At 38.8% G+C, this 20399-nt stretch overlaps 1 protein-coding gene across 1 annotated transcript; it reads left to right on the top strand.

Moving 5' to 3' along the window:
* The first annotated feature begins 4972 nt into the window (after nt 1-4972).
* Nucleotides 4973-20209, top strand: LOC139715457 (WD repeat-containing protein 70-like). The gene is made up of 17 exons (XM_071627030.1): nt 4973-5009; nt 7272-7412; nt 8163-8372; nt 8696-8814; nt 9327-9386; nt 10632-10765; nt 11244-11397; nt 11953-12029; nt 12681-12858; nt 14100-14199; nt 15021-15105; nt 15815-15950; nt 16461-16561; nt 17203-17282; nt 18139-18264; nt 18813-18981; nt 20110-20209. Exons 1-17 carry the CDS (start codon nt 4973-4975, stop codon nt 20207-20209), a joined length of 2007 nt encoding a protein of 668 aa, XP_071483131.1.
* Nucleotides 20210-20399: the final 190 nt, after the last annotated feature.

Raw genomic sequence — 20399 nt, 5'->3', positions numbered from 1 at the left:
AACATTTGAAGTTTCATCCCTCATACTTCTGCCATCTGTACAGACTTCAAAGGAATTTACATGCACTGATTTAACATATCATAGATTATTGCATACACGTAGTTCCATACACTGATTACTGTATCTGTAATGGTCGAACTTCACATTTACTATGTACAACACCCTTGCTTTTCAAGGGATAAATGTACCTTTGTCTTTACTAAAAATGTTACCGTAAAGATGAATGAAGAATAAAGTTGACATAAAATAATATGTTATATCAACTTCATTCTTCGATTGTATCTACATGTATCACATTGATTAGCACCTTTCTGAGGTAGATTATCATGATCATATACTGCTCTAGGTTTCCTGCTAGGTTTTTCAATGAACTGAAAAAGGCTACTAATCAGTTGTTTCTATTCTTGTGAGGAAGCCATTAAGCTCTTGCAACAGCAGTGCTCTCCTTGATAAAATCTGTCAGAGATTGAATGGTGCATCCAGGAAAACAAAACATAGAACTGTGCAAACGATAGCTTGTACAGTGTAGATCTCCTCGTTCATGTCATGCAGATTATCCTGGAGGCCACAGAGAAGAGAATCACCATAAATATGCACGTTCCACCGATGTGATGTCAGGTACTGGGGACACCTACGTGTACAATGTGACACAAGAGAAAGAGATTAGAGAAAGGATTAGAAAATGCATAACAATTTTTCCAGCCATTACTCCAAATTATAGATGATATTCTAAACCATTATTCACATAACATGTCTGAAAACATTATCATGATGGAGTAAACCCCAATTCAAGCAAAGAGAAACTACAGACATGCACTGTACGTACATGTGCACATACATGTATACACACATTGAGAGAAAAAAATAATGTAATAATTCATAACTCACACACCTTGTAAGTAAAACCTTTCTGAGAATATTAAATTCAGACTACATCCTTGTAAACTTTATTGATAGATGTGGAAGACTCTGCATCTCTACTACACTGTATTTACAGAAAATACACTTGCAAGTTGGATACCAACTTGAAAAATTCAAAAAGCCTGGTACTCTATTCGTCTTAAAATTGCAGCAGGGTCAACTCTTGATTTCCTGAAAATTATGTTTACATCAAATACCAGAATCTCTCTACACTCTTGTCAATAATGTCTCGCAAGTAGGCACAATAAAAATTGAATCTATTCTAGGGTAGGAGTAGGACAGGTTCTCGTTTGAAACCCAATCATAGGTCGATCACTACAATATCCACAGCCAACACCTTCAAGAAGTTCACTCAGCAAAGCATCTGGGGGTCCATCTTGACAGAAAGCTGAATTTCAACACACATATTGATGCCACCGTCAAGAAGGCAAACTCTATTTGTGCCTTCTTCCGTCATATCTTCAGACACTGCAATCAGAAGATAAAGCAGGCCACCTATTTCACCTACATTCGTCCAGTTGTGGAGTATGCTGCAACAGCATGGGACCCACACACCAGGAAAAATGTGGACAAGATCGAGATGGTTCAGCGACGAAGTGCATGTTATGTGACTGGCAACTTCAAATGTCACAGCAGTGTCACCGCCATGTTGGACAGGTTACACAATGGTCATCACTTGCTAGCAGGCATCTACAAAGCCGTCTTGTAATGCTGTATCGCATAAGTTATGATCTGGTGAACAATGACTGGCAGCAATACCTACAAAAGTCAACATCTTCCACAAGAGGGCATGATTCCCGCTTCAGGACACCATTATGCACCAATCTGGTGTATAGCTCATCCTTCTTCTCCAGAACTGCCAGAGACTGCACGGAACCACCTACCAGCAGACCCAGCTGACTCATCCTCCCTTGAGGCATTCAAGTCCTTCTGGAGGGAGATGTAACTGCAGCTCATGACATGTAGGCCTACAGTGTATGAAATTATGGATTTTTACTTGCACTCCAAAAGTAAAAATTTTCGCGGTGTTGAAATTTTCGCGCAACCAGAAACTAGCGCGAAAATAAAAGTACGCGAATATTTTTGCTTGCTAAATGTTCCTGTGTGGGGTGTCTTGATTCCGCGGAATTAAGAACACGCAAAACTCTTTTCACCCGGCAAAGCGCGAAAAATAAGTCGTGCAAAAATATCCACTTTTACAGACATGTTTTGTAAATACACTAGGCCTACTTGTGGAATTTGACTGGTAGACCACACATACGGCTTTACACTCTCACACACTACAACAGTGCGTAATCTTCAAGTTCAAGCAGAAAGCTGCACTTAACACCAACAGAAGAAGAAGAAAGAGAGAGTAGCCTATACAATTAGGCTACTCTTTCAAACGAGAACCTGTCCTACTCCTACAAGAACCTGTCCCAGAACCTATGTTACTCCTACAGCCACAGGCTGGAGTCCTACCCTACCACCCTACAAGGTTGTATATAAAGCAAAAGGCCTAGTACTTTAGTACTAGTACAGGTAGTAGAACATAATTTTCAGGAAATGAATAAGAGATGAAGATAAAGACTCTGTTTATAGATCTACTATAATTTATAGACATCGTCATTCGATCATTCTTTCTTGAGCTGTAATATCCATAATCCAATATAATAATCCAATATTTGTACACTGTACAATTGTTGTAAATTAGCTCAATAGCTGTACAAACTGCCATCGCCATCGCCACATACACAACACACGTACACGATCACGGAGTTTCACTTGACCGAATGAACGACGCTAATTTCAATGTATGGGACTGACCCTGCATCTCCGCAGAGATCGTCAACAACGCGTCAACGGTGCATTTACGGTCCGAAAAAGTCCCCTTCCGCACTAGATGCGATCACGTGACCTTCCGGAGGACTAGAATACATTATTTGGCCTCTAAAAATACAATCTTCAGGCCTAATTTTTAATAAATTATGCTTTAAGTTAGTCTTTATTTATGTCCTAACTTAGATAAAATAGCGACGGCGTCTGGTTCGCATAATCCAACCAACTCTATGGGCTACTGAGTATACAAATTGTATTATCCATATCCCTGTAACCTTACTGCGGCCAGCAGCCCCATACGCATAGCGTCATTGGTGTGCGGCAAAGAGACTTTTCTCCTCCCCAAAACCCACCACTGGGGAAAATCTCTTTGGTGTGCGGCCAGCAATTCAGCCCCAGCCCCATACACATACTCAAGTATGTGTAGTACGCTATGCGTGTGGGGCTGCCGCGCCGATCGCAGTTCGTTATCCCTAACCTAATCATGCTAACAGTAACACAACAATTTGAGTAACGCTAAACGAATAAACTAACGGTAGGCCCTATATGTTTACAATTACAACCCTCTAGTAGTCCTGTGGCAGAAGGATGTATTCTAGACATAGAACAAACTGGTAACTTGTTGGTAACTTGTTGGAAATGCGGGTCGCATTTACTTACACAGTCGGTCAGCAGCAGCCCTGCGAAGTCCCCGTCATTCGAGACGGCACTTGCCTGTCGAACCTCCATCAACGGCGGATCGCCGTGTGTAGTGTGCTCATGCTGCATACGTCCAATGACTCAATGTACTGTACAGTGTACGTATACTTCTGCGATTGAGTACGATCGCAACGCGATGTAAACTTGTAACCGCTACCGCTGAGGGAGCTAAACAACTTTTTTTTCAAACCAAATTCGAATAAATTCGGATAAAGTTGGGGCATGTCGTCTTTTTCCCGTTCGTTCGTTTATTCATATTTTAGCCATTTCTGACCCAATTTTCTTCAAACAAGCGGCACCTGTGCTTTAGATTCATAATTTCACATCAATATGCATAGCTATTTTGTTTCCAGCTGACGAAGTAGTTAAAATCCCAAACGCCACCTCCCCCACTTCTGTACACGCCCTTTAATACTATAAATAATAGACTAAATTTCCTTTTAATTATCGGTACCCACACAAAGGTTCATTCGACTTCCCATGCCAAGATTCGACCATGCCCAAAAGGATCCAAGTTTCTACATAGCTACATGCAGCAGGCAGTCAATATTTGGACAGCGTTGTGGTCGAATTATGGATGGCATGCGTTAAACATTAATTGAGGGGGTAGGTCTACACTGTACACAATATTTACTACATATTGGTAGGCCCTACAATTCTACATGGCCATGGCATGGCATGGCATATGGACATGGAGCCAGCAGAGCGAGCAACATCCCCGCAAGAAGCAAGGTGAAGCTTTCGGACAAGTAAATTTAGAATCAAAAGTTAGATAGATCTTGTTAGAAGTAATTTCAGATTTAGCCATTTTAGGTAATTCAGAATTTCTAATTGTTACATGTTATTGTTAATTATACCGATTGGTGATATGTAACACAGACTTCTAACTTTTGTTGCTACTTGATAGCGGATGTTAGGCCTATTGGGTATAGATTTTTAGATCTAGGGCTCTAAACTGTTGAGTGTTATTTCTAGACTATAACCAGATCGTGTTGATTGTTATAGAGATTGCAAACTAAACCTACACAAACTTCTACACGTGGGACTACGCCAAACAACATCGCCTTCAAGATCCAAACCTGTTTTATAACAAATTGGTTTTATAAAGAAGTAGATGATCCACACTATTACGGTAATCATTAAGAAATATGATTCCTAAAACGTTGTTAAAGATATACCGTGTATTGTTCAGCAGGACACCAAAATTCTCGTAACCGTGGTCGTGGAGTTTTGACGGCCTTTGGCTTTCCCCACAACACGTGCTCACGAACCGGACGCATTCGCTTCGCTTCGCACCGCCACCGCACCGCGGGCATCATCGATCGCATGCACGACTAGTGAACAACCTGAATGGACCGGTCCGTGTAGTCCGAGTCGTACGCATTGGCGTTTTTACTCTACCCAGTGTATATACTAGCGTTCTGAGAAGCGTGTTGCAAGTTTTGTCAAGTACAAAAGCTTGTGAAGAGCAGAGTAGAGTCCTGTGCTGTGCTGTGTTGAGCTGAGCTGTAGAAAGCTAGAATCTGTCTCCAAGATGGACGACGATCTTGAAGAAATGCGAGCTCTTAGAGGTAATATTAAATAACTAATGTTATTTTATGATAGGCTAAACTTAACTTTAGTCTTTATTTTACTTTGCAGTCGTCGCGTCATGTCTCACTTCATGATATTGTTGTTGTTGTTGGAAAGGCATTGGAATAAATAATGGTAATTTAATGTCAAATATGTCATTGTTTTGAAGCAGCAACCTTTTAGACCTAACCTGTTAACACTCTTTTTTTTTTTCTTTCAGGTTTCATTCACAGTTTATTTCATGATTCCATTAAGCAGCGTAACACTAACATTCGTAACAAGCAGTGTAACAAGCAGTATGACAGCAATAAATTAATGCCGAGCAAACTCCAATGGCCACGACAAAGCACAAGTTCTACGGCACAGGAACGCGGGGCACAGACAGTGCTTGACCGAAATATCGGTCTGTATCTGGTCGTCAGGGATATGTTACGCGGAGACTACGTCTGGCTTCACGGAGGAGAGCTGTAAATGTCAAAAAATTATTTTAAAAAAAGTTCCTCCGCACAGACGGATTTTTCTGTCTAACGTTAAGACAGTGCAAGGTGCTGATCGATGACGAATGACGATGCACCATATCATTATCTATTGTCATCAACCAGAAAGATAAAGTATCAACATTCCTCAGACATTCCTGATCCCGGTAGCAAAATCACCTGCGGCAATTCTATGATATACCGGTACCGGGGTACCTCTGTTTGGCTTTTGCACAGACTCTTCTCTATCAGACTCAGAGATTCTTCTTTCCAGAGGCTGTCATTAGTAACAGGGATGCCAAGTTCAAAAAAATTTTATGAGTGAGATTTTCATGACTCGGCATCTCGGCATGCGAATTTGCGCGCGAGCGAGGGTGTAGGAGGGGTTTTCCCCCCTGTGGCCTCCCACGGTAGGGAGCTTTTTCAATTTTTAACTCTTAATGGTGCGATCAGGTGCATACTTAAGCCTAAGGGACTAATTTTTACTTATTTTGAAAGACAAAAGGGAAATATACCTTCATTTGCAACTATCACTGTAATTTTTTGAGCTATCCTCATTATTATAGGCCCAAGTTGCAGACTTCGCCCGATGCGTGAGAAAAATGGGTGCCATGCGTGAGATCGTGAGATGACTCCTAAATGCTTGAGTCTCACGCAGAATGCGTGAGACTTGGTAGCTCTGTAGTAATAGTATATCAGGTTTGGAACACCCTGCAGAGGAGCATTGTTTCTAGCCGCACATAGTATGATGTAGAATATAGAAATGTTTTGGACAGTTACTGTATATTTTACACCAGACCTGGCAAATAGTATGACTGTACACCGGATAGTAGACTGTACTTTCCAAGCAGAAGAAGGAGGAGGAGAAGAAGAAAGACAATGGGGCTAGAACAGTGGCGAGATACTCGATGGCCAAAACCAAAAGGACCTTAATGCAATAGGCTCATTTATATTTTTACGTGCTGACTGGTATTCATGGTATCTTGTACTGAGATCAAGTAAAAGTAAAACAAACAAAAAACAAAACTGTAGGGTTATGTGTTTACAAATTATGTGTTTGTTTGTTTTTAACCTTTCTCTACATCAGTTGGTTCAGCTTTTGGGTTTTATAAGGATCAAATACATTGTATAATTCAAAGGAGCAACTGGAGGTCTCGACGGAAAGATTGGCTACAAGCTTTTACGATACTTCATAGATTATCATTGAGTACCTGGTATATTAACATGATAAAGAGCTGGGAGGGAGACATAGCACAGACATACAATACGTGTATCGACATGTCCCTTTGCCCACCCTACCATTTACCAGAATGCAGCAACAGTTTGGCAATTACAGAGCCCTGTATTCTTGTATTGGCATCAAGTGGGCAATGCGCTGTGCTCCAGTATAGTCATGAAGTAGTCTGACTCTACCAGTGTCATATAAAATTGTCTTTGTTTTTGTCTTCTTCTTATTCTTCTTCTTATTCTTCTTCTTCTTCTTCTTCTTCTTCTTCTTCTTCTTCTTCATCTTGTTTTTCTTGTTTTTCTTCTTCTTCTTCTTCTTCTTCTTGTTTTTCTTCTTCTTCTTCTTCTTCTGCTATCCTTTAAATGAGGTATTCAGTTTTTCTTTTTTCTTTTTGCATGCTGTTGTTAATGCATTTTAACTTTATATGTTACAGAATTACATGTATTTCTATTTCCACTTTACACACTAGAGGGCAGCTTGAGTAGAAAAAAAGAAGCAAAGTGTGTACCATTTATAACCATAGTAACAGGGAATTCTTTATTATCGTATGTATACAGCTGCACGTCTTGAACGAGAAAAGAAGGCATCAATGAGTCAGTCTGTCAGCAAGCAGAACGACAGTTCCACATCAAACACCAAACCACGAGATGACCCTCCTGAAATGGACATGGCACAAGTGATGGGATTTTCTGGCTTTGGTAAGAAACAAAATGGAATCTACTTAAAAACTGAAATAGAAAGCAGTGAATGAGGTCATGACAAGTGATATTGGTGTTGTTTGAGCAAAGTAATGCTTGTCTGACAAACTGTAGCACGAAATGTATAAAACTTTTTACTTCATGTAATTGTTTTGAAAAAAAATAAAACATATATACATGTTCACATTTATTTGATCCCTAAATTACAGGAAAGCGTTATCTGCATCATAGGAGATATCAAAAAGTTTTTGATATCTCCTATATGTTTTTTCATATTGGCTTTCTTTATTTTCTTCACAGCATTGTAGCTGAATTTGACTCACATCACATGTGCATGCACTAAAGTTGATGATAAAACTTCAGTAGATCCTCTCTGTCTCTTTCTGTCTCCCTCCTATATCTCTCTTTTTTTTTTCTCTCTACTTTCTCTTTTCCATGACTAATTTTTACATGTAAACATAGCATCATACAACAGTAGCTAAAAGATATTGTAGGACACAAAGTGAAATGAAACATAAACCAGTTTATGTGAGCAGAAAATTGTCATAATCCAAATTTCAAAGCTTTTTCAGCTTTAATACTGTGGCATGAAAAATATTCTTGACATGTAGATAAAAATGAGAAATCTAAACATGTGCTTTTCCTGTCTTTAGGAGCATTTGGAACTTAATTTGTAATCTCAAGGTCAACCTGTCCATGCGAGGTATAATATTTAATGTGTCTGTGTTGCCTTTGATGGATGCTATGTAGGCAAGAAAGCAGCCAAGACTTTTGACTTCAACAAGATGTTTGAACAGACGAGGAGAACCGCCCAGGAGATGTCGAAGAAGAAATCATCAAGAGACAGCGATGACGATGAGGACGATGATCAGATCAACCGACAGCAACCTTCGTCATCAACGAAGAAGTCCAACAAGAACACATCAGACGATGATGACGATGATGATGATGACATGATTGGTAAGATATGCATATACACCGTAGGTGTGTATTTTATTTTTTGACAATTAAAGGCAGAATCAAGTTAATATGCAGATGTTTAAATCCTCATGAAAATGAGATACTGTGTATGTACAACAGTATCTCCAGTATGATCCTCAGGAATGTGTTCATTTGGCTTATGTTGAAGTAATCAATTGGAGCTCAATACAGACTATCTGATGTCAACATGGTATATATCATTTATATATTGAACTTGATGTGATATTGTGAAGTTTATTCTCCCATCTTGGAATATCACAGATATGTTCAATTTTCTTTTGTTATTATGTATACCCTGACAGGTCCTCCACTGCCACCTGGCTTTAGCAAGCCTTCTACCTCCAAGAAATCCTCCGCAAATGTTGACAGTGAGGATGATGATGACGATGAAGATAACGATGAAGAAGATGAGGACGACCTGGTAAGAATGTATCCAGTATACATATTAGGTGTTACTAATTCATTGAAACAATTTCTGGTATAGCATTTGTGCACATTTATGTCTTTTGCAGTGCAATTTTCTTTGAATAAAAAGGTATTTCTTGTTATACATGTCAGGCAATATGAAACACTTGAGCGTAGATGTAATTTGAAAACACTCTTGGACCCATTTCATCAAAGATTTTGTGACCATTGTAAGTTAAAATTATTGCACTTACTGCAGCAATACTGCAGTCATTGCCATTAGTGGGATGTTTCCTGGCTGTAAATGTGTGTTTGTAGCCTCTATTGATTGGAAACCTCTTTGTGAAACATGCTGAAGATGTGTGTTATTTCTCTCTGCCGAACTATTGCTGTCTAAAAGTGTTGATAGCATACTAATTTCTTGAATCAAGTTGATATGTAATATGTTTTGATTTGTAAAAGCGTGTTGACAAATTTAAATATTTGTCAACACCAATCATTCTCTTTCTTCTTTTGTGTGTATGGTAGCCTCCAGAAAAGAAGATCCCAGCAACACATGAAATAGTTTTGAATCACGGCCATAAGTCTGTAAGTATTCCCAGCTGTATAACCATATCTTACTTCACTGTGCATTTTGGTCCAGTGACTCAATACAATACCTAAAGCAATTCAGAGCAAGAAGTTTTATGGTGCTATTTGCTTATTTGCTTATTTGTCTGTTATTTTGCATGCTGCTTGTCCACCCTTTCCGTAAATTATACATGAACTGCGTCTTGTGATCATGATAACTTAAGAATGACTTTAAAAAATATATATATATTTTCTCAGTGGATGCATAAAAATGGATCAATTATTATTTATCACACTGTTTGTGTATGCGGTCAAAGGATAGGGGGCACAGTTGCAGGTCTGGAGAAAAAGTCCCCCCAAAACACTTTGAGGTAAAAATATGTTAGCTGGTTTTCCAGTGCTTACATGATTGTGCTCTAAAACATTCATCACGTATATTCCACTCTCCCCACCATTCATATTATGAATTCTGCTCTGCCATGGATAACACTGTACTCCAGGCACCACACTTGTAGAAGTGGAGGCTGGTGAACATGGTATCTCATTTTTAGATGCACTTTATGGAATGCATCGCCAAGAAACTTTGCTCATTACCCCCAGTATCTTTTCTCGAAAAGAATCTTTAAAGTTGTACATTGGTACCAGTTTTGCAATATGTGAATCTCAAATTATCTGTAATGGCCTTGTCAGAACCAAGGTTAAAGTTTGACATATATGCATGTGAGCCAATGGGTGTCAAACTTCAGAGAACTTGTTTGTAATGAGCTTTAAAACATGAACGCAACTTTGAAATACTTTTCTGCAATACATGTTTCTCAAATGATGATCTGCCAGTCTTGGTTGAGAGCTATTCTCTCTATTGAATTTTGCTTGGTTCTGATGTGCATTATTTTGTAGTTTGAATGTTTTAACCTCTGAAACACAAAGACGCACAGCTTTACTTGACTTTTGTAATCCCTTTTGCCATGGTTTTTCCGTGCGTTAAATACTCAAACATCTATGAAGTATATTGAATCATTCCATGTGTGATTGACGGGCCATAGCATTTGTGAAATCAGCTGGGATTTAGAATGTCATTGGAGCTATCTTTCAGTGAGGAGACTTATTTGAGTATTTGACCATGCCACAACTCTGGACAAATCAAGAATTACATTTCAGAAATGTTGTTACAAGAGATTTCTATCTTTCAGTCTGGAATCTTTGTATATTCTAAAGGACATATAACTTGCTACCTTTTCATCCTGGCTTCTTTTTGCTCAATAGGTATCTGCTGTAGCTCTGGATCCGTCTGGTTCGAGGCTTGTGACTGGAGGCTATGACTTTGATGTTCGCTTTTGGGACTTTGCCGCCATGGATGCATCCCTCAACTCCTTCAGGTCATTCCAACCATTCGAAAGGTGACGTAGTGCAACACAATGTTCACATTTGTCAACATACAAACTTTTTTACCTGCCTTAAGTGATTTACTTGCCTACGACTGCATGCAGAAGAGATATTTTCTTTGATTTATGTCCCCATTCAGAATGAAATGTATCCTAATAAAGATTGTAACATATCGCATATTGCATATGGCATTAACACACTGATGCAGCAGCATCAGGTGAGAGAAAATTGAGAATGAAAAAAAAAAGTCATGGAGAATTCACTAAAAGGACCATTAGAATGGAAAGTGTTGGTAAATGATTATTCATAGTTTCCCGAATTAATCTGAAAATAGCTTTTGCATGGAGGATTAATGATAATTATTATGCACTGTATAGATATATTACTATTATTATTATTATGTGATGGTCACAGTGTACCTATCTCACTTCTTCTCTCCCCCTCTATCTTTTCATTGACTCTCGTGTACTCATTAAATCCCACTCTGAACAGCCATCAAATCAGAAGTCTTCAGTACAGCATCACTGGTGACAGCATCCTCATGGCTGCAGCCAAGCCACAGGTCAAGGTCGTTGACCGAGACGGCTTTGAGGTCATGGAGACTGTGAGGGGTGACCAGTACATAGTGGACATGAGCAATACAAAGGTGAGAGGAAGGAAAAGGAGGAAAATTCAATGATGATGATGGTGATTATGAAACTGATGACAATGGTGATGATGGTGATTGTGGTGATGATGATGATAATATTGATGATGATGGTGATTTTGATGATGATGGTGATAGTGATGTTGTTGGTGGTAATACAAAATAATGCTTATGGTGGCAATTTTTAATGTTATGTTTATGGCAAAGATTTGTGTTGTAATAACTTGGACTGGGAGACTGACTACTATTGGGTAAACCAATATTACAGGTACATCACAAATGTCCCTGAATGTTTGGGACATGTGAGATGTATACATACTAATGAACACATTATATGACTTACCTGGCAATATGACTGAGATAAAACATCTAAAACTTTGACAGATCATAGAATTGCAAGAGACAAATTGCAAACTGATTGTGCCAGTCATTACTTTTTAAGCATTTGTCTCCCCACAGAGAGAAATTAAAAGTTGTTTACATTTGGGAACAAATAATTGCAGTGTCTGAAGCGAATCTATCTTTGGTTTGCTTTGTTGCTGTTTCTTTTTGCAGGGTCATGTATCCATGGTAAATGGAGCTTGCTGGAATCCCAAAGTTAAGGAGGAATTCATCACATGTGCAGGTGACAGGTAAGCAGTAGGATTTATTTTACGTTGACTTTATTCAGTCCCCATGACCCATCATTTGTGAGAAAAATGTATGATATGTGTTTGAAGAAACTTCAGAGTCAGTTTAGTAAAGTCACAGCAGGAAACACACCAAGAAATAACCAATCCAAGCCCCACTGTGTTTCAGGAAGCTAGTGACCTTTGTGGCTTGCAAACAGGGCTACTAGTATTCAATTCAAATTTTGTAGGAAAAATGCACACTTATTTTCAAGTACATATATTTGTTATATATCAGCTTCTCTGTAAATTTGTTCATGATCTGATGATTATGTCTGTTTTTACATGTGATTTGTTTTGAATATGCTCCTTTACCTTTGTATGTTTTATTCAGGATAATTATAAGGAATGAGGAAATAAACAGAACTGAACTGAAGTCAGAGTAGTGTAAGGCAGTGCTGCATATACAACATGTATATAAATGAAGTCACTGATGATTGCATTGATGCTACACTATGTGATCCTCACTGCCCATTCAACAGAAAATTAGGAACTTGCTTTCAAACTTTACCTCAGGCAATCTGCCATTCCCGTACGCAAGGATTATCGTATATACCATATACTCATGGCTTTACTTATCATCACTCTCTCTGTTTTACACATGTGTTGGGGCAGCACTGTACGAGTATGGAACCTGAACAAGCCCTGGAAGCAGTTGCAGGTCATCAAGTTCAAAGGTCAAGGCGGCAAGAGGACCAACCCAATGTGCTGTGCGTTCAGCCGAGATGCCAAGCTTATAGCAGCAGCCTGTCAAGACGGGAGTCTGCAGCTGTGGGATGTGAAGAGACCACTGGTGGGCAATCTCTTCTCTTTTGCTTCTTCCTTCTCTGCTTCTGTTCACTCTTCTTCCATGTCTAGCCAGATGACGGCACATTCAAGCTCTTCCCTCTTTCTTTTGACTTTCTGAAACTGGAAGTAGTATATTCCTGAAAATAATGCATATTTAAAGTTGGGTGCATATTTTTGCTTGTGAACAAACACTTTGTACCATTTTTTCATTAAAGGACAAGTTCACCTTCATAAACATAAGGATTGAGAGAATGTAGCAATATTAGTAGAACACATCATTGGAAGTTTGAGGAAAATCAGACAATCCGTTCAAAAGTTATGAATTTTTGAAGTTTTTGTGCAGTACCCGCTGGATGAGAAGACTACTGCAGTGTATGAATAACTTAGATGTCACATGCGTACAACAATATAAGGAAAATATAAAGAGAATTTCACAAAATTCCATCTCTTGAAAAAAGTACACATTCCCCTGACTCGTTACCGATAAATGTTATGGGTAATATTATTCCCCCTGCCTTTAGAAAGAGGCAAGTCAATTGCTCTTTTATTATGCGAAAAAAGTGAAAATATGTTGAATTTTCTTTTATATTTTCTTTATACTGTTGTACGCATATGACTCACAAGCTGTAGTAGTCTCCTCATCCAGCGGTTCCAACACAAAAATTTAAACAATTCATAACTTTTGCATCGATTGTCCAATTTTCCTCAAACTTTCACTGATGTGTTCTACTAATATTGTTGCATTTTCTCAATCCTTATGTTTATGAAGGTGAACTTGTCCTTTAAACAGCACATGATAACTCAAGAGGTATAAGCACATGATAGCTCAAGAGGTATTATGGGCACTTGTATCTTATTAAAAACACTTCTACATCCTCATTTTCTTCTCTTCTTGTTGCATTTTTATTGCTATAGTGTGTTATTTCTATCTCCCTCTCTCTGTTTCCCTGTCTTCTGTCTCTCTCCATTTGTCAATTTCATATTTTGTCAATAAACTTGATGTAATTTTTGTGATGATTTGCTTATTCTTGCCTCACAAAACCCTATGAAAATGACCTGCACTTGGCTTGGAGCATGTTGACTGTTGTTATGATGTAAATAAAAGGGTTCTCTATTGTGAAATTATGGGTGATTTCAGCATGCATCTATAATGGGTGGAAATGAGCTGCTTGGTGGAGGTCCGCTCTCTATGGGTGATTTCCTAGTTTTACTTTTTGTCTAACTGAATCTCTATCTCCCCGTCAGGTGAGACCAACATACCATCAGAAGACAGCTCATGGCGTCGGCACGGATACCTCCTGCATCTCTTTCTCGTATGACAACCAGATCTTTGTCACAAGAGGGGGTAAGGTTAATCAGGTTTTGTGACATGCTTCCTCCCTCTCCATTCTCACTCTCTATTCATCTATAATGTGTATTTATCTATTCATTCATTCATCTTGCTGTCTCAATATTCTTTCATTGTTTTCTGGTCTGTAGCATTATACTTACTATCCATCTTTCTTCCCCTCTCTTTCACACACACAGGTCAACCAGAAAAAAAAAAAACACAAAAAACATGAGGGGCTTGCTTACTTTCCATTGTAATACAAAGTATGGAATTAGTGTCATTTGGAGACTAAATTTGAAAGAAAAGAACAAGTGTGACATATGATTTTAACTAGTTGATCCACAAGAAGAAATAGTTATGATGTGGTCTCTATGGCTGTGAACTGGGCCTTTTATCAGTTTTTATTATTTTGTGCTGTGTCAAATCAAGATGTCATGGTCCATAAAGAAACAAATGAAGGACTCAACCTCATACTCTTTATGGAATATACCCCCAAATGAGATTGAGGTAACTGAGATGAACTTTAGGACAAGGGAGAAGAGGTTAGAGCACGACAGATGTGATCTGTAGACTTCCTTACCATATTTGTATAGGCATAAAGCTGATTGTAAGTTTTGTTTGTCTAGACATTTCTTTATTTTCAAAGATAGTGCTCCTAACACACAAAGTTACTCATGCTCACAAAGAGAAGATTTCACTAATGCTATATAGCTACATTGCCTTGGCTTGATATTGCTAAGCCCTGATACAAACTTGCACACAAATTAATGACAATTGAAAACCTCCACCCATTAATTACTCCTCCCTGTGCATCTCGGTAATGTGCCATTGAACAGGAGATGACACGCTGAAGTCATGGGACATTCGGAACTTCAAGAGGCCGGTCAACGTTGCCACAGGACTGGACAACTTCTATCCTGTGTAAGTATCTGAAGGAGATTTGTTCTGTGGTACAATAGCTCTCAATATGTACACTGTAGCATCAGTTTGTGTAGCTGTATAGTATGCGCTGATAAATTTGAATTTACTTGTCCGAAAGATTAGTACTTATACCATTTTGTGTATCATGAGTCACTTCCTCTATGTGTTTAGAGGTAAACATCCTTGCGACGTTGACAATATATTATTGTGAGGATTTTGTTTGCTTTTGTTTGTTATTGTATTACTGTGCATACTTTTCAGCACTTACATTGTATATAGTGATTCCTTTGCAGGATTGTTTAAACATTCCCAAGGCCTTGTGGTCTTTCCTGAAGGCCCGCAGAAGTTCTTTGTCCAAAATTTACAGCCTAGACTACTGTAAAAGCAAAAATTTTCGCTGGAGTAATTTTTCGAGCTTGTTCTGATAAGATGAATTTTGCACGTTTTTAATTTTAAAAAATCAAAGATGTTGAATATTACAAATAACGAGCATTTGACTTGGACACTTTGATTTTGGCACCAGTTATGCATAAATATCACATCTTTTGCGGTATGCGACATTTGAAAGGCTGCTAGTATAAAGAGGACTAATTCTCTCAGTACAGTGTTTCTTGTCTGCTTAACTACAATGTATGAGGTTGTCAATGTCGTCTTCTTACCCATCATACATGATTGTAAGAGCGCTTCTTTGTGAATTCAATTTCCACAGTTCAGACTGCTGCTTCAGTCCTGATGACAAGCTGGTGGTGGCCGGTCTGTCGGTCAGGAAGGAACAGCAGGGAAGGCTCGTCTTCTTTGAGAGGGAAACCTTTAGGAGAGTCACTGAGCTGGAATGTGGAGAATCAGTGAGTGAAGCATGAAATACATGGCAGATTTGGGTTAAATATGATTTTTACCCGTTGAGGACGAGTCCTGAGTATACTTGAAGCAGGGGTCTATGGGAAATGCGTGTTGTAGCAAAACCAGTCCGTCCTCAACGGACGAAGTGTTTTCCAAGTACATAGTTGTATGTGACTTAATCAGTATTGATGTATGATGGATGTCAGAGGCAATGGTGTCAAATATGATTTGTCATGATTTTTTTTTTACTTCATGTTAATCTATTTTGACAACCTTCCATTGAGCTACAGTCTTAGTAAAGGATTTTGCCATTCTGCGATTCTTGTATGGTCTGTTGTTTCTTTATGGAACATCCATAGGTGTTGCAATTGTGTTATGAAGCTATTACAATGATCTTTGTTCCTTCTACTGCTGTATATTCATTGTACCGTAGTGTAGTTTTGCAAGGAGTATATTTCATGGACTGAATAAATACAAATCACAGAAACATCTGTATGTTTATGCACTGTTGACAGAGTGTTGTAAGATGTCTGTGGCACCCGAAACTCAACCAGATCATCATCGGTTGTGGCAATGGACAGGCCAAGGTGTTTTACGACCCTAACAAGAGTCACAGGTACAGTACCTGCAAGTCTTTCTCTTTTCCTAGCTAGGCTTCATCCAGGGAGAATCAAAGTGATATTTTTTTTTTCTGTTTTTCATGTTGGCTTTAAAGTCACTCTGTTAGAGTGTAGATTGTTATTGTATCCTGATCTGACTGATTACCGGTACTTAGTAGCCCATGTTACTAATACATCCAAATTTACAATTTGTTTTTTTTTTAATGCTAAGGACCTTATAAACATATAAACAAGCTATTCAATTCATGTGACCCCGTTACATTTATTTCACTACTTGGAATCCAACTTGCATGTATTAATTGCTGCTATGTCAGGTGTACTTGGTGGATGTATTTTTCCTCCTTTTATTTTCTTTATTATTTTTTTTTTTTGGTGGTGGTGGTGGTGTGTGTGTGTGGGAGGGGGGGGGGAGGGATGTCCAGGTTCATGAAATTCATTATGAACAATAATGTTGTAGGCCTGAGGTAGTTGTATGGTGTTCAGTACAGCTTTCAAACAAATCAATGTGAACAGAGGCATTTATCATCATGATGGCAGATGACAGTGTGAATGTGTGTGAACTTTTGAATTTGTGTGAAAGGGAATGATATAGACCTGAAAACTTTGCAGTGATGTCTCTTTCTTGTTACTTTCTCAGAGGTGCCAAGCTGTGTGTCGTCAAGAAGCGGAGGAAGAAAGTAGAGCCAGACATTGTCAAGAATGAACACATCATTGCACGTAAGTAGAGTGTGTGGGAAGAAATGATATTTCAGGAACAAGAACAGAGACTCCAACTCTCCCGTTTTCGACGGGAGATCTCCCGCCGAAAGCCCAGTTTTGCAAAATCTCCCGTTCTCCCGTTTGAGATTTGATTTCTCCCGCCCTGGCTCTGTGTCTCCCGGTGGAAAGGATTTCTTACTTATTGCTATCGTACCTTGAAAAAATAAGCCTTAGATAGCACCAGAGAACATCTAGAACCCTAGGAACTTCACGCTTTGCACACATCAACTTGGAGTCTCCCGTTTGCTGGGGGTTTCGGGTGGGAGAATCTTCAGATCAGAAGGTCCTTGGGGTTGGAGTCCCTGCAAGAATTGTGATTGAATAAATATTCATACAATTGTTCATTCACAAAAATCAAATAGGAACATAGAGGGGGTGATGGAAAGAGAGCTGGCGCAAAGAAATGTACAAGTATGTGCTCAGAGTAAGGCAACAGGGCATGATATGTGAAGAGAGAATAAAAGTGGGTAAAAACAGTGTATTATGTCTCAGTGCACCTTCAGCATGCAGCAGTATTACAGTGTGTTCAGGTCATTGTCCCGATTTTGAGAGGCAAAAATCAAGCATGGATTTAGACTTAGTGCTTGTTCGTTGATGAAAAGTTACACAGTGTAAATTTTATTGTGTGTTTGTTTGTTTTTGTCATTATTTGGGCAGGGTTTGTTTCCGAGGTTGCAGTGATTGAAGCAACGCTGTAATTTTACCATACACTACTGTATGTCATTACAAGTGTACACTAATAGTATTTTGTGCAATGATAATGAATGACCATTTAATGTTTGCTTGTTTGTTTTGTTTTTTTATTTTCCCGCAGCTGTCATGTCAAGGAGGTCAAGATTTCGCAAGGATGAGCCGAAGCAGATGATGGCCTACAAACAGCAGCAGAAAGACCGGCAAGACCCTGTCAAGTCGAGAAAACCAGAACCACCGATCAAGCAAGGTACAAAAACAGACAAACAAACAAACAAACAAACAAAATCACAGGATACCTGATACTAAGGTTCTGGCTTGATTTGTTGACAACTCTTCCAAGTGGTCATTGCTGAAGTGTTTTTTTTTTTTTTCTTTATGTATTGTGCGTCAATACAGATTGGTTTCCAAAGAGCTGGCATAGATTGTAACCAAAGGGTTAGAGGCTTATTTCTGATGGCAAAAAAAAAAAAAAAAAAAAAAATATGACAGCATACAATGACGTTAAGAATTCTTGCTGATCATGATTAGTGGTAATGGATTAAATTTTAATACCATTGATAGTGATAATGTTGATGTTGATCTCGGTGATAATGATGATATGAATAGTGACGATGATGACTGTAAATGTGATGCATACATCAGAATATCACAATCTTATTTATATGATAGTAGTAATGACATAAACACTGCTGTAATATTTCTCACACATAATTTTTAATTTTCTACTAATAAAAAAAGAAAAGAAAAAAATGGAACTTATCCTTTACTTGAACCATTTTATTGACCCATACACAGGTCAGGGAGGTCGTATTGCAGCTGGCGGTAGCACACTTTCTCGTTACGTAGCCAAGACCATTGCGCTGACCAAGAAGGTCGATCCAAACATTGACGCCAGGCAGGCCATTCTGAGACATGCCAAAGATGCTGAAGAGAACCCCCTTTGGGTCGCCCCAGCCTACAAACAGTGAGTTTATGGCCTCTTATGGCCTTTTATTATTTTTTGGTTATGAGCATCAGAGTTCATCTATCACAATTTTGAGGTTACTCGAATCTGTTGTCGCATACACAAGAGCGCAAAATATGGGTTAAGCTTTTGTATACTTCGCAATAGTTTGATTATTGTCTCCCCTTAAAAAATATCAGTACTCAAAATGCAGCAAACCTTTTAAAATCCTAGAAACACTTTGTGTCAGTTTATTTACGGCCATTCATACAGTATATGGACATGTCTTCTGACATGGTGTAGGAATGGATGCTGCGAAAGAGTACTTTCCTGTCTAATGAAAAGATATGAATATGATGTGACTTGAGCAGTACTTGTCACATCTTTTAACTCTTTATGTGCCACGTTCGCACGTCCGACTCAGTCGACGGCGTGCCAACTTCGCATATTCTGCTCAACAAACAAAGCCCCCAAAACCAATCAATAAATCGCTAATCTCGCAGTACAATGAAAGCGTTTCTTGCGCCTTTGTTCCTCTCACATATGGATTGCATTCTATGTGGTGATTGACTATCAAGCGGTGTTCACAACTAGATTTGCGTGTACATTCTAAGTTTCTGTCACGGTTTTATGTGCAAAAGTCATGCCTTCACAGTAATGTAGCAAACTGGTCAATCAAAAGAAAACTTGAAAATAAATTTGTCATGTAATATATATCGAAGCAAAGTTTCGCTTTCCTCTAAACTTTGATCACTATTACGTCCAGCTTAACAGAAATTTGTAGAAGTTATAACACATTGGAAAAACAGAATTCTTTCTCAAAGCATGTCTACCTTCGTGTCCAAGAATAACATGGCACACAGGGGGTTGCCACCATGGCACATAAAGAGTTAAAGGGTAATGTACAGTATTATATCTTCTTTCCTGGAGGGACACATTTTCTTCATTATATGGAAAATATGTCATTCTTCCATCGTGAATAATACTGTGAAATTTAATCTTTGACAGAGAAGTTCAAACAAAGAAATATTTTCTTTTTGTACATTCAACTTTTTGAGCCATTCTGAACAGTTGATCATGTTCTTGTTTTGGGCAAGTGTTGATTGTATTGATGTGTTTCTATCCATATTTCTTCTTGTCTTCATCCAGCACTCAACCGACACCAATCTTCCATGAATCAGATGAAGAGGAGGAGGAAGAGGAAGGGCCGAGTTGGGCCAAGAGGGCCAAGGTGGATTCCAGCAAATGACACTCTCAAACATGTACCCTACCATCTGCCGCTTCTTCAGCAATTTGGTCCTCTCTCGCAAGTGAGATGTGACATGTTCCACCTCGGCTCTGCGGGAGTGAGATATCAAGAATGGAGCAACACCAAGTTGGCTATTTTTCCTTGAGGCAAGGATGATTATTAACCTAAAGAGTTTGAGAACATCATGCTC

Source organism: Diadema antillarum, unplaced genomic scaffold, assembly GCF_040938485.1.
Source record: "Diadema antillarum isolate AM-2024a unplaced genomic scaffold, OU_Dant_1.0 scf00000049, whole genome shotgun sequence".
NCBI lineage: Eukaryota > Metazoa > Echinodermata > Echinoidea > Diadematoida > Diadematidae > Diadema > Diadema antillarum.
This window is presented reverse-complemented; position numbering and strand designations above follow the sequence as displayed.